This window comes from Gobio gobio (assembly GCF_949357685.1).
Source record: "Gobio gobio genome assembly, chromosome: 8".
NCBI classification, from domain to species: Eukaryota; Metazoa; Chordata; class Actinopteri; order Cypriniformes; family Gobionidae; genus Gobio; species Gobio gobio.
In genome coordinates this window covers 41,823,070-41,850,185 of record NC_137114.1, presented here as the reverse complement: position 1 = coordinate 41,850,185, position 27,116 = coordinate 41,823,070, and the positions used below count along the sequence as shown (strand labels likewise).

At 39.4% G+C, this 27,116-nt stretch overlaps 1 protein-coding gene across 2 annotated transcripts in view; it reads right to left on the bottom strand.

Moving 5' to 3' along the window:
- Positions 1-1,001: 1,001 nt before the first annotated feature.
- cadm1b (cell adhesion molecule 1b) overlaps positions 1,002-27,116 on the bottom strand; it is a 295,177-nt gene continuing 269,062 nt past the window's right edge. For both annotated transcript variants that reach the window (XM_079822635.1, XM_079822636.1), the window contains 2 exons: positions 3,314-3,439; positions 1,002-3,225 (listed from right to left, as the gene is read on the bottom strand). In XM_079822635.1, coding sequence (XP_079678761.1) covers positions 3,107-3,225; positions 3,314-3,439 — 245 coding nt within the window. In that variant the 3' untranslated portion in view covers positions 1,002-3,106. The remainder of the gene's footprint in view (positions 3,226-3,313; positions 3,440-27,116) is intronic.

Below are 27,116 nucleotides of genomic sequence, written 5' to 3'. Positions count from 1 at the left end.
TTTTTTTCTTCTAAAAATAATAAAAGATTATGCTTAACTCTTTCCCCGCCAAATTTTGCAGCGTTCGGTGTTTTCACTGTTATACACTAGGGGGCGCTATTTCACATCTTCTGAAAGAGTTACTGAATCTCCTGATTAAAACACATGTGAAGATGCAGAAACAAGCGATATATGTAAAATACCGTGATCATCAACATTAAGGGCCCTGCCATACACCGGGTCCAAAGTGTTTCAGCCCAACGCAGTTATCATTTTCACGTTTAGTGCTATGTCACGTTGTTTAAATAGCAAATGGACTTGCGCCCATCAGTTCGCCCATGGGTGTTGCTATTTTGAGGCAACTGAAAACGACTGCGCCATTGACCAACAAAAACCGCAGTATTTTTTGTTATTTAAAGGGTGCGTTAGTAATATGCACCTATAGGCGGGTGCACAACACGTGTACACTCTGCTTATTACACGCACATTTTTAAATATTAAAAATAAAATAATCCTCTCTGGAGAAGCGTTCAGTCTTTACACTCGCAAATTCCGCCATGTAAATAGTGAATCCGCCATGGTGCAAGTGCTTTTAAAGGGAATGGGAGATGACACTCTGATTGTTTTTTTGCACGTTACGCCCAAAACACACCCATGACTCATTAAGAGTATAGGGACAACCCTTTTGGACCATGCGCCCGGTGTGTCGTCCGTTTTTTTCCGTTGTTAAACTAGCAAAAGTGGATTCGGACACGCCCTGTGCCATGCACTTCAGACCATGCGCTCAAATTGTTAAAATAGGTCCCTGAACAGCATATAAATCAAAACTGCCTAATGTTACTGAATGAAATGTCGACCCAGGCCAGGCTACAGGACTGTGCAAGCATTAGTGGTGTTGATGGATCCGATCTACTCCATCTATGTTTTGATAATCGTTCTGAATATGATACAGATGTAGTCTTTGACAAAAAAACGTGATTTTGTTTAAAAGCAGAGGGTCTGTTCTTTTTTTTTTATATTTTGCATGTTCAGATATTCATACAACAAAATATTCTGTGGGCCATTAATATTTTGTGAAAATGATCAAAAACGCTGGCGGTGACTGGCATCTTAAAAAAAAAAATGCTGGCAGGGAAAGAGTTGTTAATAATAATAATAATAATGTTAATAAATTAATAGATAAAACAGCGTGATGTCATTGACAAAATGTAAATATTAGTCAGGGGACATTCATAGCTTTGATTGCATTTTAATAAAAAAAAAATATTTAATCATATGTGACACGTGCTGGCAAAATGAGTTACAATGAGCAATTTTTTTAAATGCGTTAGTTATTTTCACATTCTCTATTAAAAAAACCTTCAAAATTATGTATGATTTCTTAGAATCTGACAAAAAAATGACTGAGCTACACCTATTTGAAGTCGATAGAGCAAGCAAAGTCAATTAAGAAAAATCGAGTAACCGTTTTCTGTCCCACTTTATATTAAGTGTCTACTTTGTACTTGCATAAAAAATAAGTACATTGTACTTATTGTGTTCATATTGTATTGCAAAACACTTTTGCTGATATTGAGGTTGGATAAAGGTTTAATGCTGCATTGAGGTCTAAGGGAAGGCTTAACAATGTAATAATTATAGATGTAATTACAGAAATGAATTAATTGTATCAAATTATTAATTTAAATGTTAGTACATAGTAGTTAAAGCCACTTAATATAAAGTGGGACCAAGTTTTCTGAAGGTTAAAAAAAATGGGTTTTGACTTGGCACACACCGTCAAAACCCATATCTATCGGAAAACTGTATAACTTTTTTTCCCATGATACCACAAAAGTTTGATTTAACATTTAATAACACAGGCAGCCTATTAAAACCTACTGTAATGCACTGATCTAATATAACGTTACACATCAGATGTTTTTCCCCAACAGTTAACCGAACGTTCACCTAAGACATAACGGATAATGTTTGTGTGAATACTCGCCAAGACAGATATTTTGAAATACTGCTATTCTGTGTACATGTATATATCGGCATCGCACAAGTCGTTTTGTTTTTCCGCATGAGTTTGAAAATCACATTTTATTGGTTCAGACTAGTGCCATTGAGAATTCGCTCAATGCAACGTTAGGCCTGCCAAACTTGTGCTGAGGGGAAGCGCCAGTCGTCAAGAAGCTAGCAGAGAAAAACTGCATTTTTTCATTATTCAGGAAAGGTACACCTCTCAGAAAGCGTACAAATAAAGGTGATTTTAGACGTTTCATTATTATATGGAACATTGGGATTGCTAGACGAGGGCTTAATGACCTAATTTGTGTGCAAACCTCAAATTCGACCAAAATTGACATTTTTCACGTGTTTTGCCTGTAGCTCGCAATCAGCCGACTCATTTTGCCAGCACGGGTCACATATTTCAGTAATGTGTTCAACTGACAGCCCTAATACCAACACAAGCCGATTATAATCACATACAGTATATCTAATAAATAATGCAACAACACAATAGTGCTGCTGAATGCTGTTGGTCACAACAAAAATGGTTTGTATCATCTCTAACTCATTCTCTGGGGGACTAAAGAGAGCAACAGGCAATTTGCCAAATAAATTACTTGGAATCAATCCATGAAAACAACCCAAGAGATCGTTCTGTGACTGAATCTTGCATCGAAACTTCGCGTGTGGCTTTCTTTCAGACCTGCAGACAGAACAGCACAAGAGGGAGCTTTAAGATGTGCTGGCAATTAAAACCAAAATGTAACGAAAACAAACAAACTAAAAAAAACGTGGGTTTGGACCGCTCGAGAGACAGTAGCTTGTGGGTGTCCTGATGAAAGTGGGAACTTCAGTAAGAACAGAACAAGGCACAAAATTCTTAGCAAATGTTTAAACTGAACAAAACCGGCCCCAGCAGGAGGTGTTGGATGGTGAAGCGGTCTAAAATTGAGCTCTCCTAGTGCTCTGCCATCCCACACCCCGTCTGTCTCGATGGCAGCACCTTCTCCTCGCCGTCTCTTCAGCTGCACAGGTGTGAATCCAGCCTGATTGAATCCCACAACCCCTACCTCCCAACCCAGCAGTCCACAGTTTGCTGTTCAGCACAGGAAGCTAGCAGGTCTAGTCAGAGTTAAATGTAGTATTCCTTCTTGTCATCCGAATTGTTGTGTCCACCCTCTGCGTTGATGATGGCAGTGTCGGCGTCCGCGGCATCGTCAGCTCCTTTGGCTTCGTGGGTAAAGTAGGTACCTTAAAAAAATATATATATATTTGTCATTTTCAAAGATATAAAGCAACCTAAAATCAAGCCAAATCCAGAGTCGTGTCTTTGATTTACCTTTGTGTCTCGCAAAATATCGTCCGAGAACAATCAGAAGACAGAGCATGGCGAACACGACCACCGCGACAACACCGCCGATGACGGCGTGATCAATTTTCTGCGGCGCTCCATCTGCTCTTGAATCTGTCAGGGAGAAACACAACACAATCAGGGAGAAACACAACACAAAAAATGAAGGCACCTTGCGCTGTTGTCGGTTGGGAATTCAGTGCATCCCTGCCATTCCGTTTTAAACTAACTCCTTAATGACAGTTCATTAATTCAAGCCTGAAATGCGATCTTTAAACTCTAAAACACCTCTCTTACATCTGACAGACTCTTTCACATACTCTTGTTTGTGACATTTCCTGTAAATGTGTAAATAGTATAACAGACTTAACACGTACTCAGACAGAGTTTGTTTGGTTTGATCCTGAAACCTCAGCTGTCAGAATCAACACTGACCCTTGGGAGATAAAGTTGCCAGTTTTTATGACATAAACTAGATGCATGTTTAAATGCGTGGGGAAAAACTGTTCCTATAATGGCCAAACACTACGGAAAAACAGCCAGCATGCATTTTAAAGATGGCCTAATTAATTGTGATATAATTATTTTAAAAAAGTGCAATGAATAAATATAAATGAGAACTTGAATTGATTGACAGGTCTAGCTTTTAAAAAACTTTGGGATTTTTAATGTCTCTTATGCTCACCAAGTCTGCATTTATTTATTTCTCTCAAAACAACAAGACAAAAAAAGAGAGACACTATATATATACATATATTCCTTATTTTATGGTATTGGTCAATTTATTATATAATATTAATAATTTTTAATTGTTCATGCTCAATTCCCCTATTTTTACAGATTACATTTGCCATCATCTAATCTTAAATTAATAATATTTTATAAAAGTTAATCAAATAAAAATTAGACTATATACGCCAGCACGTTATGGTACCACAGCAACCACTTGCGTGCCAAGGTTTGAAAGCGCGTCTCATGTATGAAAAGTATCTGTACACATGACGGGCGGCAAAAATATCGCAAGAAAAGCCTGACGTGTACTGACAACTGCATTATTTAACAGCATTTTCTTCATTGGAATGTTGATAGCAAGTGTCAAGTAAGTTTAATTCATGTTCTTACTGGAGTGAAGCCGTTTTCATGTGATCGGGAAAACATTTCTTAGGCCGTGGTGAGCTCGTGCCAGGGGCATGGTTAGTGAGCCGCTGGAAGAGCCAATATGCGTCACGATGGCAAACAACGTCCAATAGGAAAATTCAACTGCAGTAGCCACCGTTCAACCTCAAGAGGGCAACACTCAGAAGTTTTTACCAAGCAGCAACCTCCTGCAGTTTCTCTTGAAGCCAATACGGAAGTGAATTAAACAGCAATTCATCGACTGGCCGCTAAGGACAGGCTCCAGAAGGGAGCAGAATCTCATTGAGCCCCATGTTAAAATGCCCAACTTTACAGCAGAAAAAAAACATGTTTACATCCGGGTACAAATTGTGGTTTTGGTCTATATATCTAACTTTGCCCTTCATGACAACTGTGAGGGGGGTGAATTTTTTTATAACTCATTCGTTTACATTATATAAAGTCTTAAAGGGTTAGTTCACCCAAAAATGAAAATTCTGTCATTAATTACTTACCCTCATGTCGTTCGACACCCGTAAGACCTCCGTTTAGTTGAAATCTGATGGCTCTTAAAGGCCTCCATTGGCACAATGGCACGGTTCACTCTCAAGACCCTTAAAAGGACTCAATGATTCATAACGCTTCGAAGCTTCATGATCCGTGTTTTGAAATAGTCATCACAATATAAGTCGTTATTTAGGGTTTTTTTGCGCACAAAAACTATTCTCGCCGATTCATAAAGTTATTTAAGAACCACTGTAGTGAGATGGACTTTGTAACGACGTCTTTAGTACCTTTTAAGGGTCTTGAGAGTGAACGGTTCATTGTGCCAATGGAGGCCTTTCAGAGCCATCAGATTTCAACTAAAATTTCTTCATTTGTGTTCCGAAGATGAACGGAGGTCTGACGGGTGTCGAACGACATGAGGGTAAGTAATTAATGACAGAATTTTCATTTTTGGGTGAACTAACCCTTTAAAGTTCTGCATAATTAAGAGCGTGGCCACTTTGAGTGACAGGTGGATAGTCGTTTGTCTGCTGTCTGTTAGTCATCACGTCACCTCCGCTCCAGCCATGTCCCGCCTCTTTGCCCATTTTCAGTTATCTGGGAGTGACAAGATGGCAACGGCCAGCTCAACCCTACTTTACGCTTCAAAACTGCTCTTCAGAATCGTATGGGTGACGTCACGGACACTATGTCCAAATGTTTTTTTTACAGTATATTGTTTTTACACCATATATTGTAGAAATAAAACACTTTATACCCAAATGTCAAAACATTTACTCGAATCAATAAACAGCACTAATAAAGCCCCAGTCTTACTGTATGTGATAATGCTGTGACGTCCAGATTAATTTAATGCATTTTTAGTGATTTATTTAAATTTATTTAGAGTATTTATTTAAAAAAAATGTGTGCAGAATATAAATACTGGTGCATTCCTGTTTTTGTATAGCCAATTACCTTTATTGTAGCTTTTGGTACCATGGCTTGAATGGTTAAAGACATGCATTTTTTTTTTTTTTTTTTTTTTTTTTTTTTACAAGAGCTTCGTAAGAAAACAGACAGAAAATAAACCCTGCACACGTTCTAATTACACATTGAGTTTCCTGATGAAGTGCCTAGCAACCAAACCACAAGAAAGAATGTAGACCTGAAAGCAAGGGCTGAAAGTGCCTCAACAGAACCCAGACTATATATTTCCCTCAATATTACACATTCAGGCTTATAATCAATAGCCTTTCATCAGGAATAAGAGCGATAAAGAGTGACCTTTTCCATTTTCAGAATCAACACCAGACCGACCCACCGCTTTCCATCAAGCCTCACCTGATCTATAACCAGCATTTCTTTTCATTTAATAAGAAAATGTATGGCGCTAATTAGCTTGGCTACCACATTAAATGTCTATGCCGACAACGGTGTGTAAACAAGATCTTTTGATAAACCCGTTTCTGCCCGCAGCAAACCAACAGATCCAGCCCAGCAGGATGACACGGTCTACTAAGATGCCGCTTTGATATGAGCCACAGAGGTTTCTGCATTGATATAGGACAGGGATGCCCTGCATTGCATCATGTTGCACCAGAGGCACCTCTCATGGCTGTGGCAGCCTGTTCCCAGGGCTAATTAGCATGAGACTAGGAATGAACACAGCGGAGAGGAGCACTGTCACATTCCATTCTCTCCGCAGTGCCGCCCCCTCCCGCTCTCCGCCGGCCCCGTTCGGCCCCTCCTCCCCCTCCTGCCTCCTGCTTGACACCAGCAGATAAATTAGCTGTCCAGGGGCACAGATATCTTAGCCTTCAAGAGGAAATTTTGGGGTGAATACAATTTTTGGTGACTGTAATGCACACAATGCGAAAGCTCATATATGTTAGCGTTAAAGATATCGATAGCAGCGCTCCACCTCAATCTCCATTTTGTAATGTGTGTTCTGGACTTGGGAACCGCAGGGCCAAAGTGCCTGCTTTAAATGGCATGCAGCGGGCTTTAAAAACCACACCCGTGTTAAGCAGGTGGTGGGATGCGATTGGGATTATATATGTTAGCATTTAAAAATGTCGACGACGGCAGTTTTCATGACCTCCCAACCACCAATCAGCTGCCGTTTTATAATGTGTATTCTGGACTTGGGAACCACCATGCCTTTAAAGCACATGCCTGCTTTAAAGGCATGTGATGGGCTTTACAAAGCGTTCTTGTGTTAAGCAGATGGTGGGATGCAATTGGGATTATATATGTTAGCGTTTAAGGCGTCAACAATAGTGTTCCCTCCTTTCGTGACCTCCTGACCACCAATCGGCTGCCGTTTCGTAATGTATATTCTGGACTTGGGAACCACAGGGCCAAATGTGCCTGTGTTAACTCTTTCCCCGCTATTGACAGAATTTTCCGGCTTTCTGTGTTTTCACTGTTATACGGTAGCGGGCGCTATTACGCATCTTCTGAAAGAGTTCAGAATCTGATCAAAACACATGCGCGATCATCAAAATTAAACCGCATATAAATCAAAACTACCTAATGTTACTGAATGAAATGTCGACCCAGGATGAGCTGTGAAGCTTTCAGGGTGTTGATGGATCTACTCCATTTATGTTTTGATCATCGTTTTCAATCGGATCTGCATGTAGTCTTCGACAAAAACATGATTTTCTCAGCTTTTTGCTCAAAATGTTGCTTTTTTATGAAACTTACCCACATTCAAGTCTTGATGATAAAACAATGCCTGGAGCTAGAATAAAAAAAGTTTTTTTGTTAAAAAAGCAGAGGGTATATATATTGCATGTTCAGATATACATACAACAAAATATTCTGGGGACCATTAAATTTGTGAGAATAGTCAAAAACACTAGTGGTGGCTGGCAACTTTAGAAAAAAATGCTGGCGGGGAAAGAGTTAAATGGCACGCGGCAGGCTTTACAAACCGCACTCGTGTTAAGCAGGTGGTGGGATGTGATCATATATGTTAGAGTTTAACACGTTGACAACAGCATTCCATCTTTTCATGACTGCCATTTTGTAATGTGTATCCTGGATTTGGAAACCACAGGCCCAAGCGGACTTGTGTTAAACGGCACGTGGCGGCCTTTACAAACCGTGCTCATGTTAAGCTGGCAGTGGGATGCGAGTGGGATTTATTGGGAAATAAAGAGGACTTTTGCCTGATTTACAGCGGGGTGAGGCAGGGGGAAGACTTGTGCACTGCTGCAGGGGCCGAGAGCTCATGTTTTATGAGTCTCATTCTGCATCTGTGCTGAAGTGACTAATTAAACTGCAGGCCACTGTCATTGCAGCAGCTGCGGACCAAGTGAAACGGCCAAGCTATGGAAGTAAAATAATGACTAATGTCTTTGAAACCAAAAAAGCATGGTGAATTGAACTAACTGAAAAAAGTGCTTTGCATTAACAGTACTTGCATATTAATGCATTGTATTTTCAAGGCTTTCACTTGTAGGGGCTGAAATTCAACACGGTTGTATATTTAAGCTGTGAATATTTCAAATGAAAACATTTCATAGACAATTTCATTATTAAATATAGCTGCAAGCAGCAATTATCGGGGCCAAGCACAAGAAGCAAACAAGGAAGCTAGCAGTAGACTGCAAACTGCAAAATGCAAAAATGGGTAAAGACATTTTAGACCATTTTAGGCAAAAAGGTTGAAGACTCATAAATACATTGAGTTGTAATGAGATATAATTGCTTATAATATAATTATTAATTTTTAACCACAAGGGGACACTACCCTGAAACATTTTGAGTACCTTCAGGGCATGGTGCCGCAGACACAAACCGAGTTTCGTAACGATATGCCGATGCATTCATAAAATATAGCAATATGCAAAACCATTGCAGTTGCCGCTTTGGATCTTTTTTTGTCATTTTGTTATTAAAATGACAGCCATGTTTTTCATGGTACACCAATGTCATAATGGACTATGATAGCAAATGAGACAAAGACACTGCATATCAATTTTGAAGTCAATCAGACCAATGGCCAATTTCAAGTTTTGTTCAATTATAGCGCCACCAAGTTTGTGGAATCAACTTGAATTCCATAACTTTTTGCCGGCATGGTCTGAAGATGATCTGGCAAAATTTTCGTGAAAATCGGACAAACCATCTAGGAGGTGTTAGAAAGTAGGTTTTTCTGAACATTTAAAATGGCGAAAAACAATTTAAATGACAGGAAATGAAGTCATAGGGTCGATCGAATCGACTTGAGCCAAGGAATCAGATGAAAAATGTATTTGTTTCTAGACCTTACGGTTCAAATGTTATTAGCATAAAGTGAGTGCAGCTTTGAACAGTTGTCGGCGCTAGAGGGATTGAGTTAGAGATGGATCAGATTGTCCTCTATCTGTGTGCCAAATTTCATAACTTTCCTACAAGCTGTTCTATGGGCTGCCATAGACTCAAGAGCGGAAGAAACAGAAGAATACTTCTAAGACTTCAGTCTGTTTAAAAATATCACCTATAATATTCGACAGGCAATTTTCAGTCCATTTCATTTCACTTCAACAAATTCAGTGGTTCAAATTCAGCAGAATATTCAGCACTGCACAGGTGCATGCGGGTGATGACAAAGACCAAAGCAACAGTTCGAGTTATTCATTCACCAAAAGAAATAAGTACATGTTATGATAATCAGGGTCAGTGTATAAATTCAGAAAAGCTGATTAATACACGACAGCTGAAAAAGACCTACATTGCTTTACAAGTCCCTGTAAAGGCAATTCTGAGATTTGTTTCTAAACACAACACATTATAAATGTTAGAAATGTGTTGCTGAAACACGTTACGAAGACTGTGAACTGTGTAGTACTGGAGTTAGACCGTTAAACAGTTTTCCCCACTGCTGTGTTCAGGATTTTCTGGGCGGGGCTAAAACGGTGGCTCCTCCCCTAACACTATCATAACTAGAGCACATTCGCATCAGTTTACCTTCATCCTCCTGTCCCGCCGACAACTAGTGCCATCGTGGACCGTACGCACCCAATGAGTGTTGTCTTGTGTGCTTACGGCAGCTTTCCCGCGAGTGGGTGTGGTTTCAGCGTTGACAGGGGACATGCCCCCAGCATTTGAGTGCAGAGAATACTGCTTATTTTTTCAAGATTTTGAAAAGCTATTTATTTTTATCATTCAAATTTGGCTAGGTGGTTAATAACACATTTTTCGGTGGTGTGACAAACTCAGAACACATGTTTAATTTTGTCTTTACACAGACTTTAACTTTATATCATGGCTTGTGCGGCTGTGCTGCAGTAGTGGGGTTGCCCTCATACATCATACACTCCAGGATTCCCCCCGGTTGCGGGACATTGTAAAATTCTTAAAGCGAAAACGCTGGCTTACTGGACTAACAGTGATTATAAAAAGACCAAACTCAGTCAGTATGCACCTTATTGATGAAGCAAGCTCGGAAAATACAATGGATTAAAATGCAAGCACTGTTAAATCCAGTGCAATTGAACATGCTTTTTTGTTTCAAAGACATTAGTCATTATTATACTTCCATACCAAGCACTTGTGAGGGGCGAAGACACAAGACCATGAGGCTTATGCATGACCAGTCGATATAGAGCGGTAGTCTTATAGCCTTTCTGTCTATTTCTGGCATTTCCCGCTAAAAGGCACTTCAAAAAGTAATCAGGGAAATCTTCAGGAACAGAGCTAGCAAATCTGTTCGCTGGTCTGCTTTTATTGGATTTTTAAATCTAGATTCAAGTTTCCACACAGGTCATTCCCAGGAGTTTCAACTCGGGGCTAGGAGAGAAAGGCACACTGATGAAATGAAAACGGAAATTTCTTTTTAAACAAATCACAGCTCACCCAAGGACACCTAGGCGAAACAATGTGGCTAAAAAACGTAAATCACCCAGCATTTGACTGGGGCATTGAAAGACAGATTTTCCACAAGCGAGAAGATTTAAAAAGAAAAAAAAAACTTTAAGGAGAGGTTGAATGTGAACTCATTCGGATTTGGGCGAGAAAGGACCACAGTCCCGGGGTACAAAGGGAGACCTTTCCAAACAAAGATTGGACCCTGAGCATGTGGAGCCTTTGAAGCATGTTTTCCTGATAGAGTCTCTAAATTGAGCTTGCAGGCCACAAGGGTGACAAAGACATTTGCTAGTATCTGCGACTCTCTGTGAGCTAAATCACATTCACACAGCAAATGCAAAGCGCTGGCAAAATATGCTCTAAACTCAGCCTGCTACATGCCACAAAGCATATGGCTGGTGACATTTTTCCCCTGAATTGTGTAGATGGAATGATAAATATGCCAAGAGTTCGGAGCAGACATCTACAGTGTGTCGGTGAGAGGCCTTTTCATATCCAACTCGAAGCCATTCAGCTTTTCTGAGTGACTTTCTGCACAAAACTGGCTTGGTTTGTAATCACAAGGAAACATTAGTCAACTTCAAATAATAATTCATTTCCTTTGCACCGCAATCAAAGCGGAAAACTCTTGATCGGAGAGAAAGGCGCTTCCGTGCGTTCCCTTCCCTAAACTGCTGAACTGGAGCACATCCTTTACATCGGAAACGAAAAAAAAAACTGAAGCTTTGAACCGGGAGACTGTAGAGGTGTCGTTTACTCCAAATGAAAAGAGGTGGCATCTTTGATTAAAATCAGCCAGACTTATTTTTGCACCTTGCTGCCTGCTGAGCTATCTTTGGCAATAGGACTAAAGAAGTGTTGAAGTTATGTAGCGTTTCAACTAGTAATGGAGAACTTCACACCTTCACCTTCATTTTTTTTTGGGGGGGGGGGGGGGGGGGGGGGGTTTGCATTACGCTGATGCATTATTATTGGGGGAAAAGCTTCTCTTTAACTGTTGACATGGGTGATGATAATAACCGAGCTCTTTGCTACAGTGTATTTGGCCTTTTATAGCTCGATCTACTATACTTTTATTACCTGTAAGGGTGGTTTGCCTACAGGGGGTTCAAGGCTGCAGGATTGCTGAATGACTAAAGAAACATTATCAGCAACATGGTAGAAAACCGCAATATATGTGGGAGGCATTGCTGTAGTGTGACGATATTGTATTGCGATAGGTAGTACATCAAAGTTAGTACCGAATCAAAACTAGTTAGCACCTCATTTGTAATTGAAAGGGTTTAATGACAATATGGCAATGGTTACACTTACAAAATAGATGGATGAGATGATGACTTGTACCATTAGGAAGGGGGAGAGAGAGAGAGGGGGAGAGTGGCTTTAGAAAAGAGAGTGAGCGGTTTGAACCGGAGGGGCTACACCAAGTGTGAGACATTCAAACCAAGCGTGCCGCACACGTCCTGAAAAGTGAAGCCAAAGCGTCTCGATCGCCCCCAGGTGTTTGGTACCAGTATAGCTCATAAACCCTGCCCTCTCTGTGTAATGGAATGGGATGGGTTTCTGTCCTTTGAAGTAGTTTTTATCACGCTGATGTAAGTTCATGTGTTCATTTTTTACGTTGTGATTGACAGCTGCTCTGAGCGAAGTAGTCACTGAGGCACCAACTGACTTTTTTTGGGAGAAGATTGGAGCTTCAACTTTAATTTCTACATTTCCATAATTGTTTATTTCACACCGACATAATGAGTTACTCTGCTGTAAATGGTACTAACAGATACTGCGGGAGTGTGGGGCAGGGTTTTGATATCGCGGCTCTACTTCCTGCTCTCTACTGCGCAGACCCGGGTCCCGCTTTTACTACTGCGCAGACTCGGGTCCCAAATCAGCGCAAGATGTCGGCTCCTTATTCGGACATTGGCGGCTTCACTTTTCTTCAGTGGAAGAGAGTGAATGGCCGTCGTCCATATTTTTTTTTACAGTCTATGACCCCCACCATCCTAAAGGTGTGACAATTCGTAGACCCCCAATGTACACACATTTGGCCTATAGAGGCCTTTAAGATTTCCAAATGGCCCTTGAGGTAAGAAAGAGGGGGGTTTGAAACAGTAAAGCAAATGTGTTTTTTGCACTTTTCCATTGCATGGTATGGCTCGCTTAGGTTGAGGTTCCAAGCGTGCCGTAAAGATACTAAAATGTGAAGTGTAAACTAGGGGTGGAACGGTTCAAAATTACTCACGGTTCGGTTTAATGACCGGTTCAAGGCTTAAATGAGTTTAGTTTAAACACAACGTGTGCTGCTTAGGTCTCACCTGCGCTCGCCAGTGATGACGCCGTATACGACTGAGTGAGCATACAAGAGTCTGTTTTTTCTATGCTTTTTGATCGTCGCTGCTGTTGTAATGTATTGGGAAGCCAGAAAAAAGTATGGTTCGATATTTTTGAACCGTTCCACCCCTAGTGTAAACACTGCCTGAGAGAATTGTCACTACCAGCTACCACTACTGTCAATACCATCACTACCATTATATGCTTTGTGACAGTGATATAGAGATTGAGACCCTAAACACATTGCTAAATGCAAGATTAGCTTACCCTCATGCGAGTGAGCAAACCAAGTGATGTTGTCTGCGCTTTGTTGTAAGACTTCCTAGACTCTCTTGTTTTTTTAGCAGTATATTGTTTTGCTGCAATCAGCCTCCTTTGAAACCAACTTCGTCTTGCAGTTAAAAACATCCACATGCCGAGAAGTAGAGACGGCGCAACTATAACGATCATTCTATCATCCCACCCACTTTGAAGCGGTACTGACTGAGCCAAAGCAAGCCGTGCCGAGTCGTACCATACAGTGGAAAAGCGCCATTTGTTCATTTTCAAATATCTTTGATTATCTACAACCCTACAAACCCTATGATATTTTGTACATGTTATGCAGCTGTCCACTAACTCGTACCAAAGTCCCATCAGAAAAGGCTCAAGTACTCCATCATCAAACAGTCTTATAGAACAGTCTTTAGTCTTAACATAGTGGTTGTATTTCTGCAACTGGCCCCTGATATTTTTCCAGAATTTGATGACATGGGTCTCACAAACACTGGCTAACCCAGAAACTAATTCACATTTTAATTGTAGCATGCAGCCTGCAAGTATGTAAACACGACTTTCATGGTGTACTGACACACAAAAAAGTGTCTCCAAAGCTGCGACATGCAAGACAGCAGTGTGTAAAATGTCCTCTACAAATATCAAACTACAAACCTCAAAACGTAGCATAATCATTATTATATTCAATATCATTATTATGTTTGTAAAAAAAAATATTTTTCCAGAATACATGGCATGAATTCATTCTAGGTTTCATTCTGGTGTTTTATTTGCACCCTTTGCTACCTGCTCAACGAAAGCTGCGCAGTAAACAGAAAGTCTTGTTGCTATGGTAAGCAAGTGTCAAGCAAGGAAATTTAAGTGTGAATATCTACACAAAATACGACGCAGAAACAGTCACACACACTTATCTAATTAAACTTGACAAATACATGCACAAATTGTGAAATAAATCCAAAGTAATGAATTCAGTGCTACTGGCATCACAATATGTGGAAAATAACAGCTTCAGAAGGAGAGTGGCATGGCTGGCTTTGCTCGTACCCAAACACAAAAACCCCGCAATTTTTGTACCGCATGCAATATGCATAATTCACGATAGGGCTGTTAAGGAGGACATGTGGGAGGTGTATTCCACATCTGGTTATGTCCTACATTATGACTAACACACACAAGCCCCACAGCATGAGCACAGCTATAGCCTCAGATTACCCCACCTCAGATGAGTGTGCTATAACCCACATTCACTGCCTGCTGAATGAGGGCAAGACGCGGATGGGAAAGTTCAGAGACTCCATGTAAAATGAGACACATTTTACTTTTTTAAACTCACTGTAATAAGTGCTAGAAATAAAGTTGAAGCCACAGGGATCATCTCGGTGAAGGAGAGTCTCTGCACTCACTATATAACTAGAGGAACTTCATAGATAATGTAAGAGCTGCGGTGCTGTTGGATTGCTGATCAGTGTTGAGGAGTAACTAACTAAAAGTAGCGAGTTGAATGAACTAAACTTTTCCACAAGCGCCAAAATCCCCCATATCCTGGTCTTTGCTAACAATAGCTAATTTCCCAGTTCAAAACCACACAAAAATTAGAAACAAGTCCATCCTGACCAAAAATCCCACTCACACTATCCTCTCTCTCATACGTAACATTCTTAAGTTTGTTGTTGAAGTTATTGTTGTCAGCTAAGGTTTTTTTTTAAAGACCCCCTGTGGTGAAAAACAAGTTTTTATTTATAGTATAAAGCCCTATTCGGACAGTAATTGTTTCTCGTGGGGTCATAAGGTATCTTCTTCATTGACAGGGGCTAGTCAGTGATTTTATTGCAGTCCGAATCCAGAATGCCAGTGTTTTTTTCCCACCACCCGCGTACAAATCCCCGGGCAAATTACCTACTGTTTTTTGACAAACACCAAGGTCATGTGGTCATTTAATAGCCGTCCGGATCCACATCTCAAGAATATATCACTTCAAAATTCACTGTTTATATCCTTTTTGACCACTGCAGAGCACCGTACGGTTGCGCTTCGCTGTAATTGGGATGCATTTTAAAGATCTAGACTTTTATTACTGAAATGCTGGCAAGTATTTACAAGAGGAATACATTTCATCACTGCTCAAAAAAAAAGAAAAAGAAGAAAAGAAAAAGCACGTAAACATTTGAAATGGGCCGTTATTACGGCAGCAATTATATGTGTTAAAATAACCAAGCAGCATTATTTTTAACTCCTGTAAATAAGAGGCTGTACTTATTTCGGCTCATTTCCATGTGGAATAAAATGACATCCTTTATTTTGAGATAAAATACAAGACAGAAAACCAAGAAGAATCTATACATCTTCCTATTTTTAAACAGATTTAAATAATAAAATAATAATTAGGATTTTATTTTCCTATTATTAAATTAAATATCTATTTATTCTTAATATACCAAGCATATGGCATTTTATTTACAGCAAGTACAGTTTATATTTATATATAAAAAGTTATATAATGTAAAAATGTATAGCTTTAATACACTCTTTGGTATCTTGTAGTGTATTTGCTACCGTTTCAAAAGAGTAGCTCGACTTTAGTTGAACTACTTTAAATTAGCTTGTAGTTTGACAAGCTGTAATTTCCAAGTAGCTTCTACAACACTGTTATTAATGCAGGGAAACACAAAACTGATCCGCAGTTGCGCTCATGAACACAAGTGCATGTTATTTGGTTGTCATTATGCTGAAAAGATTAGTTTACGGTTTGCAATTGAGCTAAATTAAAAAGACAAAACTGAATGGGTGAATATTTTGGAATACAATGCAATTCTAATTATCTAAAACACTGAAGCACATGCAAGACAACAAACACCTGCTCAACTCAATTTGCTTTTGAAATCTCTCTCATGGGTTCATCTCATTAACACACAATTACCTCTCAAACAAAGCAAGACAATGGCGCACAGCGAAGAGTTCAGCGCTCCTCTTCTTACATTCACAATGGAGGAAAAAAATTTTAATCTCGCATCGGCTAATGTTTGAAACAATTCTGTCAGTTTTGGTATGATTTCAGATAACAGTTGATTCATCCCAGCTGCAGACTGCGGTGGTCTGTGCTGTAAAATAAAGTGTCATTTCTCATTGATGTGCCGTGTGAGTAGTGTTTTATTATGGCAGAATTCTGACAGTAGAGTGATAGAAAGGGAACTAAACATTGACACTGACATTGTCACAGGAGAGCGATGAGTACATTCATCCTCCATTGATTTCGCTGCAGTTGCGTTCCCTCTGGCGGCTATAGATACTTCTGCGAGATCCTCTTCAACAACAAAAACTTCACCAATAACTGACGAAATCCCTCTTCGCGCACTCGGATGGTGCACAGCAATGTGCTATCTAAACTGTAGAGTGAATGTAAAAAAATTTGCTGAAAATATTCAGATTAAATTAGCATGACTATTCATGTTGTCCATGCTGGTTTGTTTGTTTGTTTGTTTTTTTCTTAAGATGAAGTATTGCTAGTTTAATCCATCACAAAACCAAATATATCAAATTTAATGTATAAACCTGATATTATTCTGAAAATCAGCGCGCCGTTTAAAAAAAATGTAAACTGACATTTCCAACTGACACACTACAGCAAAAGATGTAAATAACTGGTTTAAAAACACTTTTTGGGGGGGAAATACTAAACATGCCTAAGACTTTTGCACAGTAAAAAACAAAACAAAATTGCCACTGAACTTGACAGCCAGTGCTAAATTTTAATTTTATGGAAAAACAAAAACAGATTTGACATTTTCATAATACCACTGTTTTTGTTCCATGTGAAAAAGTCAAATTCTACCATACCCACATAAAAAAATATTTATTATAAAATTATAAGTAGTATTATTATATTATAAAAAGTCTGACATTTAAAGTTTGTTTTTATCCAAAAACCACTAGAACAATGTTATATATTTAGTTGACTTTACATTATCTCAAATGTTTCCAAGAATGTTTAAATCCAGAGAAATAAGCAATTTTAACCAGGACACAGACCCTGTCCGTGCATCAATGACATCATTCCCGCGCTACCCTCGATTTCCGTTTTTTATTTTGTAGAAACCATGGAAACACCAAAGACGCTTTAATATATTATGTGTTTTATTAGACAGGTGAGCAACTGTTTGGATACATTCATCAACAGAAAACGAATCATTGTTATATCGCTCAACACAGTTAGACTTATTGTTTAAATCTGGTTTTCTTGATTTACTGCGAGCACCATGTTTTACCATGCCTAATATCCATCTAGCTCACTGCAGTGTGAACAAGTGTCTCATAGTAGCCGCCGAGCGAACGCACAGAGTGGCATTATAACATAACTTTCAACACACTCAAATGTATCTAATATGATAAAACAGTGCTGTGTTACCCCACATACACATGAGTGGAAGAGGTCGTCTTCTGCCCGAGTCCCATCGGATTTTGAAGACAAAAACTCCCATGATTCCGCCAAATCAAGGTATCATCAAGCTACGTTTTTGTTTTAAATTAAGCGACCTCTAGCAGCGAAAATACATATTGTGCCTTCAAACATATATACAGTGGCAAGAAAAAGTATGTGAACCCCTTGCAGAATCTGTGAAAGTTAAACTGCCCAATGTTCTTTAGAAAAATCCGCAGGTCCTGCACATTCTTCAGTTTTCCAGCATCTTTTGGATATTTGAACCCTTTCCAGCGGTGACTGTATGATTTTGAGATCCATCTTTTCACACAGAGGGACTCAAACACAGCTACTAAAAAAAGGTTGAAACGTTCACTGATGCTTCAGAAGGAAATGCGACGCATTAGAGCCGGGGGTGAAAACTTTTGAGCAGGATGAAGATGTCCAAATATTTCTTATTTTGTTTAAATAACTTCTTTTTTTTCTGCCCTTCAGAAGCAACAACAGATTCTTGCATGTTTCCCAGAAGACAAATTGAGTACAATTTACCTTGATCTTCAAATTCAATAAGATTTCACCCCCCAGCTCTTAATACATCATGTTTCCTTCTGAAGTGAATGTTTCAACCTTTTTTAGTAGTTGTGTAAAGTGCAAAGATGCGCAATATGTCAAAGACAGAGTGGGTCAGAAGTGATTTTGAGCGCACTGTTCACGTAAGCAGCTCATGACTGGTGGTTCTGTTCAGAATGCTGCGCTCCATCACTGCATGTGCTGTGAGTTGAACCTGCATTAGACTAATCCTGACTGCTGAGTATTTCATTTAAGTTGCATACATTTTGCTTTTGCACTGATGTTAAATGTGTAGCCATTTTGCACTTTGACAGCCAGTTTGAGATCTAGGCTATATTTGAGTATTGTGTGTATCAGAGAGTTTACAAGACCAAATGGTTCTGCCAGTTTTTGCCATTGAAATGACTGGGGAAAAAGTGTACCAATCAACCTGAATTCACCAACTATGCTAGTGCACTTTCTTTTATAAATTTGAATTTCGGAAAAGTGGCTGGTAAAATTGGGCATCCACCAGCCACTGTGGCAAGTTAATTTCCCACCCTGAGTGTCACTCTCTCAAGTTTGAGTGGGCCTCCCAACCTAGATTTTTCCAAACTGAATATCCTTTTGCACTCTGCAATACGTCACATTACAGAAGCAAATCTGTGAAGGGGGTTTCACGTTGACTTTAAGGAGCCTGCTGAGGACACCAGCATCCATCCAAACCACAACATTTACATGACTTTATTGCTCTGAGCAGATGCTTTCTCACCAAGGTGACCTACTGCAAACAATACGGCACTAATGCAACAATATAATTCACAGCGAAATTGGCGAGGTAAACACCAACCAAAATCTCCCTAGATCCATCTCCTCTTCTTTCTTGACAATTTAGAAGTCATTTCTTTGTAAAAGGCAACTCCATCAAACTATGTTCGCCATCTCAACTACTGCACTCCTAATGCCTAAACCGCACAGACGGCAGAATTACTCTTGACAGAGAGCAAAGACCTAAATGAACACAAAAACAAATAAGAAGTGTACGAGGGGAATGCGAAGAGGGATCGGTGTGCTCTTGGGTCATGATGACATCTCATGGGAGATGATGGGGGCTGTAAGCTGTGCTGGCACTCAGGTGAACACTGCCAAACGGGACTAAATTACAATCCGGCCGCACTGACTTGACTCCGTGCCATGAATTACTCATCTTCCCTCCATTTGCACCCGGCACTCGTTTGCTCTCGTGCAGCATATGTGCTCCATGTCTGAGTGGCTCGCAGACGGTCATGGCCTCAGCCGCTCGGCTTGCTGCTCCCCCTCGGCAGACAGGCGTAATTAAAACCACACTGCTAAATGGGAGCTCAAATGGTTGCAACCTGTTTGTAATGGCGGAACAAGTTTCACTGAAAATTAATCACCTGAAAAAACGCCAAACTGTGCTATGATGGAGCTGAAAGTGCTTCGGTCGCGCCGCAGTGACAGAAGGTACTCGGCCATGTCTAATATCGTATGACTTTAAAGACAAAGAAGGCTATAAAATCAGCAGTAGATATGCTACTAACCAACCCTCTTGTGTTGATGGATAACTTGAAATTGGCTCTTTGCGTTTCGTCTATTTTGGCATTTTTATCTCAGAATGTTGCAAGTCAGACTCAAACCTGCATCTTCCACTTGAGCACCATAGTTCAATGTATGACATCTTTTTGAAACTTTAAAGGGTTAGTTCACCCAAAAATGAAAATTCTGTCATTAATTACTCACCCTCATGTCGTTCGACACCCGTAAGACCTCCGTTCATATTTGGAACACAAATTAAGATATTTTTGTTGAAAGCTGGTGGCTGAGAAAGGCTTCAGATAGGCCTCCATTGGCATTCAGTACATTTACACTCCCAAGACCCACAAAAGGCACTTAAAACGTTGTTACAAAGTCCATCTCACCACAGTGACTCTACAATATTTTACGATGCGACGACAATAGTTTTTGTGCGCAAAAAAAATCAAAATAACACCTTTATCCAACTTGTTCTTGTCTTCCGTGTGTGCCTCCACAGCGCATGCGCGAGAATATGACGCAGATCCGGCGTTCGGACACATGACCCAGAAGCGATTTGTTTACAAGCAGAGGAAGACGCGCGTGTCTAAGCTGTTGGATTCTACATTGATCGTGCTTTAGGTCTCGGCGTAGTTCTCAAAATGGGGTTAAAGTGTGCATTTCATGGATTCCCGAACGCCGGATCTGCGTCATATTCTCGCGCATGCGTCGTGGAGGCACACACGGAAGACAAGAACAAGTTGGATAAAGGTGTTATTTTGATTTTTTTTTCCGCACAAAAACTATTGTCGTCGCATCGTAAAATTATTGTAGAGTCACTGTGGTGAGATGGACTTTGTAACGACGTTTTAAGTGCCTTTTATGCGTCTTGGGAGTGTAAATGTACTGAATGCCAATGGAGGCCTGTCTGAAGCCTTTCTCAGCCATCAGCTTTCAACAAAAATATCTTAATTTGTGTTCCGAATATGAACGGAGGTCTTACGGGTGTCGAACGACATGAGGGTGAGTAATAGGGTGAGTAAGTGCCCCTATTATGCTATTTTAAAGGCTTCTAATTTTGTTTCGGATGTCTCCTACAACAGGTTTACATGCATCAAAGGTAAAAAAAACACTTTAATTTTCTCATAATATACACTGCACATCACCACATTTTCAATGTCCACCACCATCTCAAATGACTCGATGGATGAATCTGTCTCTAAATCTCTTCTTTCCGCAAGCTACTCTGCTCTGATTGGTCAGATACACTCTAAAAAAAAAAAGGTTCTATATTGCACCAAAAATGGTTCTTGGCTCGTAATCATAGGGGAACCTTTTTTAGTGCTATATAGCACCAATTTTGGTGCTTCAGTGGTTCTTCAGTGGTTCTTCAGCGGTTCTTCAGAGGTTCTTCAGCGGTTCTTCACCGGTTCTTTGACTAAGGTGCTATATAGCACCTCTGAAGAACCGCTGAAGAACCACTGAAGCACCAAAATTGGTGCTATATAGCACTAAAAAAGGTTCCCCTATGATTACGAGCCTTTTTTTTTAGAGTGTAGTGTGAAATTATCAGATATTGGAATGCGTGATTGGTCTAATACAAATGACTCGTTTAGGTGGTTCAGAGTTAATTCTTTTTTTGGGGGGAGACATTCACAAAACTATGAAAGGAAATATTTGGAAAAAAACAAGCACTATATATATAATATATTCTATTGCTTTCTAAACAACTGTAAATTATAATTATTAACAGAGGACGTCTGTGATGTCGTTTTGACTATTTTGACTTCAACGAAACCCACTGAAATAAACTAGACTTATATATGTGATTTAATCATAATATTATGTATATCAGTAAGGGAATTAATTAATGTAGGTGGGGATCATACTCATGGCCGTAGTCAACTATGAGGTCCGGACCTCTGTGTTTTTCCGAAGTGTATATAATAAAGGTTATAAAATAATTGCCTAATATAGTATTAACTCTACTCTAGTGCTGCAGGGATATTGCATGGCACCAAGATCTTCTCATCTGAACTGCCTCTGAGGTCTGTCACCGCTCGTCAATGTCAAAATATTTGAGATGACCAATTAAATAGTAGGCAGGCTTTATGTTCACAGAACACAATTCTAGGCGCTTCAGTTAATACTCAAAAAGTGTGAGATAAGACGTAACCAGCTAAACTAAACATTTCATATTTGACAGATGTTCTAGGATAGGAAAGTTAAACGACTGACAAAAATAAACAGGCAAACTAATAAACTTTTGTACAATTTCTTCAGGAGGGGAAGAGACAGGGCAAGATACGGAGACTGAGAGAAAAAGAAAGAGTGATGGAGATGAGGAGAGAACAGGTATTAACAAATAATCTACTGCCCACTGACATGGTATTGTTGTCCAATCTTTTTGGCCTTCAAACGTCTTGAAAAGCACACACGTAGTTCAGACAAATCAAATTTCTCAGGGGAACATGTCCCCGAACCCTCCTAACTAGCTCAAATTTGGGTGATTATAAAACCCTGCAAACAGCCCTGATCATACCTGACATGATGCTGCTACCGAATTGCCCGTTCTGAGCTGTTTCCGTGACTGGACTCTCTTCATGATTTCATTCTCTTTTGAAATCGGGTGGGATGCCAGCAGTGCTTGAACCACCAACTGTTATTTTACCCAGAAAGTTGGCAAGAAGGTATAAATTCCTAATGAAGGTGCACTAGGCAGCACAGGGAGAAATTTAGCTGTAGTTACAATATTTGACGAAAGTCAAAATGAGTAATGAAAAACATTGCAAAAAAAAAAAAAAATACACACATTCATATCCGGATGGGATTAGATTTCTTTAGAATACTGTTCCATCATTAATTAATAACTACACTAGGGATGCACCGAAATGAAAATTGTTGGCCGAAGCCGAATAATAATAAAACACTTGGCCGAAGCCGAACACGTTTTTTCGATTTTTTTTTTTTTCTCTTCCCATTTATTATATATATATATATATATATATATATATATATATACAGGGAGTGCAGAATTATTAGGCACGTTGATTTTCTGATCATATTTTTTTTCCAGGCACATTTGACCAATTCCAAACCACAGTAATCCTAATAACTACTATTGATTTAGTATTTAATAATGTATAAGTGATATATAATTGTTCATGAAGGCTGGAAATGAAAATCACCTTATATTCAGGTGTGCAGAATTATTAGGCATGTTTTCTTTTACAGATAAATTGAGCCAAAAAAAGAGATTTAACTCAGACTGAAAAGTCAAAAAGTATTAAATGCCCATGAGAAGGATGCAATACTAATGCAATACTAGACATTGCAGTTAAGGCATGACCATTGGACAGTGAAATGCTCGTTGGGTCAGCAGGATCTGACAAAAACAGGTGGTGAAGAAAAGACACCTGTTAACTGCAAAAGAATTAAGAATTAATTAGGAATGTCCCCTTAGGAATGAATGGAATTTGTAAAAATAAATAAATAAATAATTTCTGTCACAATCTAGAACAAACACACACACACAAATGGGAGGCATGAGACTATAGAACATCCCCAATGCAGAATACACACACACACACACACGTATATACACACACACACACACACACACACACACACACACACACGCACGCACCTAGGAATGCTCATTAAAATGAATGGGGGGTCATATAACAGGGGCAAGGATTTTTTTTTTTTCTTCAAATAAAAATCAATCAGTCACAATGCAGACTGCACACAGATATGAAGTGGTTAGATTTCAACATTTACAATGCAGAACCACCAACATGACTTTTTTATTCTGCATTTTCAAATAAACATTCTTCAAGGTTTTACTTTTTCCCCCTCCCTACTGTCCAACTTGAATTATTTCAATATCTGACACTTCAGTATATATATATATATATATATATATATATAGAAAAACCTAAACAATGGTTAAAATTACAACTAAAAATGCTAAAACTTTACCAAAAAATTATTTTATAATGTCTAAATCAGTGTTTCCCAACCGCGATCCTGGAGGCACACCAACACTGCAGATTTTGCATGTCTCCTTAAAGGGTTACTTAAGTGATTTAGCATTAAGCTTTGTATTTAAACTGTGTCATTTATGTAGTAGAAATGTGAAATTATTATTGAATTTGGTGCCTTCTAGACTAAGAAAAGACAGAAAATGTATTTTTGTCTCATGTGGATGAAAGACAACAACTCCCAGAATGCACTTGCTTCGCTGCCCTTCGAGGCCACTCCGTACACCGTCGTTTTGATCTTCATAGTAATACAATAATTTCGTTCAGTTAGAGAATAAACACTACAATTAAAAACTGAATGGGTCTTTTCAATAAAGTGTGAGTGAGCCGAATGCTAAATCACTGAAGTTACCCTTTAATCAAACACACCTGATTCAAATGATCATCTTATTATCAGAGACTCCAAGATCTGACATGGGCGTGTCGAATAAAGGAGACATGCAAAATGTGAAGTGTTGGTATGCCTCCAGGATTGTGGTTGGAAAACAAAAGGTCTAAATGAATGCATACTGATGAACAAATCTGAATGAAACTGTCTATCCGACCCAGGAGTTCAGTTGCTCCATATAGAGCTATAAGGCCTATCCAGTATTCAAAATACTTTAAAAGTATACAAATAGTACTAAAATAACAGTGATATTAACATCCGCAGGTATTTATCATCGTCTTAAACTTAACTCCTTAAGCGCTATTTTGAAGCGCTAGTAAATGACCACACTTCATTTACTAGACTGTAAATGAACCACTGTGTTTATGAATAAGCCTTAAATATGTCTTAGCAAATCCCTTCAATAATACATATGGATGATATCTTAATCTCTCTCAAGAGAACTGTACATGCAAATCCCATGACACGTTAGCTTTCTGAGTGGAAACAAACCCTGGAGGCTTTTAAAATATACTGAATAGATTAAAAACGGTCTGCTCTGTAAAGACTGTATATATAATGCATTATTTAGATATACTTTCGAGATCCAGAACAATCTTCTGCCTTTTAATTGCCTGAAACGCTAAATGAAATGCATGACAGACACCTAAACATCTGCTACCACACACAGCTACCTGCAGGCCAACCGCAACTAAACAACATTGAAGAAGAAGGTAAAAAAAAACGGTGAATAAACTGAATTGGCATAGAAAATGCTGCTAATCAGATCCATGTGTCAGTAGCGACTCGCAATCTGGACTGAAATAAAAGGAAAACCTAACTAAGAAATTATCACATAGCAACTTCCTGAGGAAAAAAGAAAGACTGTTTACCTTAGCCAAGGGTTCACCATTATCCATCATCAGTGTATCTAAAAATCACACCTTTTCTGTCTAGAAATTAGCTTCCGCCTCACCTGAGGGATCTAAATCCCTATCTGCAGGAAATCTGCTCGAACTAGAAATAGTCAGCCGGAGCAGAAGCTGTGAGGTGAGGTCCCAGAATTGGGTTTTTGTAAAAAGCACTGGGGATTTGATCTATCTGTCTGGTTGAAGCTGGTGTCCTCAGAGCACAGGTGATTGGTCTCTCTGGGGCAAAGAAAAAAGAAAAAGAAGAAGAAAAATACTCCAACTTTTTGTGAGTATTAAACACAGGACAAAAGCCTGTCTGAATCGAGCGCTTGCTTAGCCCTGAGGCTTTCTGGGAAATGAAATAAACAAATTGTAGAAGCAAGGTAGTGCAAAAGATGTTTGGTTCCTGAAATGTTTAAATTACTAAGTGTACTTCACCGTGGCATTTGCTCCTCCTCCATAGAAAACCATATTTAGGCCTTGAACTGTTGCCTGCCTGTTGCTAGGCTACAGAGTTAGGGATGGAAAATAAAACACTTATCAAAAAAGAGAAAAGTGCACTTGGGGTGTGAAAGCATAAACTGTGAGAATGAAAGGCTAAATGTCTCGTGTACCAATGACAAAACCAAGGAGGGTGTGCTGTTTGACACCGGTAAAGAAACCTCAATTAAAATGAAGTATGCAGAGGCTTCAATGAATAGCGTGTTCCTCACACACAAAACATTACTGTGCTAGAATAGCAGAGCAAAGAAATTGAAAATGTTCATCCGTTTTATACGTGTGTGTGTGTGTGTGTGTGTGTGTCTTCAATATTTTTATATGAATGAAAGTAATTGTCTTTTTTTAAACAATTAAACATTCTTCTATAGATGAAACATGGATATTAGTATCATATTATGGAAATTATATATACAGTGAGGAAAATAAGTATTTGAACACCCTGCTATTTTGCAAGTTCTCCCACTTAGAAATCATGGAGGGGTCTGAAATTGTCATCGTAGGTGCATGTCCACTGTGAGACATAATCTAAAAAAAAAAAAATCCAGAAATCACAATGTATGATTTTTTAACTATTTATTTGTATGATACAGCTGCAAATAAGTATTTGAACACATGAGAAAATCAATGTTAATATTTTGTACAGTAGCCTTTGTTTGCAATTACAGAGGTCAAACGTTTCCTGTAGTTTTTCACCAGGTTTGCACACACTGCAGGAGGGATTTTGGCCCACTCCTCCACACAGATCTTCTCTAGATCAGTCAGGTTTCTGGCCTGTCGCTGAGAAACACAGAGTTTGAGCTCCCTCCAAAGATTCTCTATTGGGTTTAGGTCTGGAGACTGGCTAGGCCACGCCAGAACCTTGATATGCTTCTTACAGAGCCACTCCTTGGTTATCCTGGCTGTGTGCTTCGGGTCATTGTCATGTTGGAAGACCCAGCCTCGACCCATCTTCAATGCTCTAACTGAGGGAAGGAGGCCCCGGTCATCCTCTCCTTAATACAGTGCAGTCGCCCTGTCCCATGTGCAGAAAAACAACCCCAAAAAATGATGCTACCACCCCCATGCTTCACAGTAGGGATGGTGTCCTTGGGATGGTACTCATCATTCTTCTTCCTCCAAACACGTTTAGTGGAATTATGACCAAAAAGTTCTATTTTGGTCTCATCTGACCACACGACTTTCTCCCATCCAAATGGTCATTGGCAAACTTAAGACGGGCCTGGACATGTGCTGGTTTAAGCAGGGGAACCTTCCGTGCCATGCATGATTTCAAACCATGACGTCTTAGTGTATTACCAACAGTAACCTTGGAAACGGTGGTCCCAGCTCTTTTCAGGTCATTGACCAGGTCCTCCTGTGTAGTTCTGGGCTGATTTCTCACCTTTCTTAGGATCATTGAGACCCC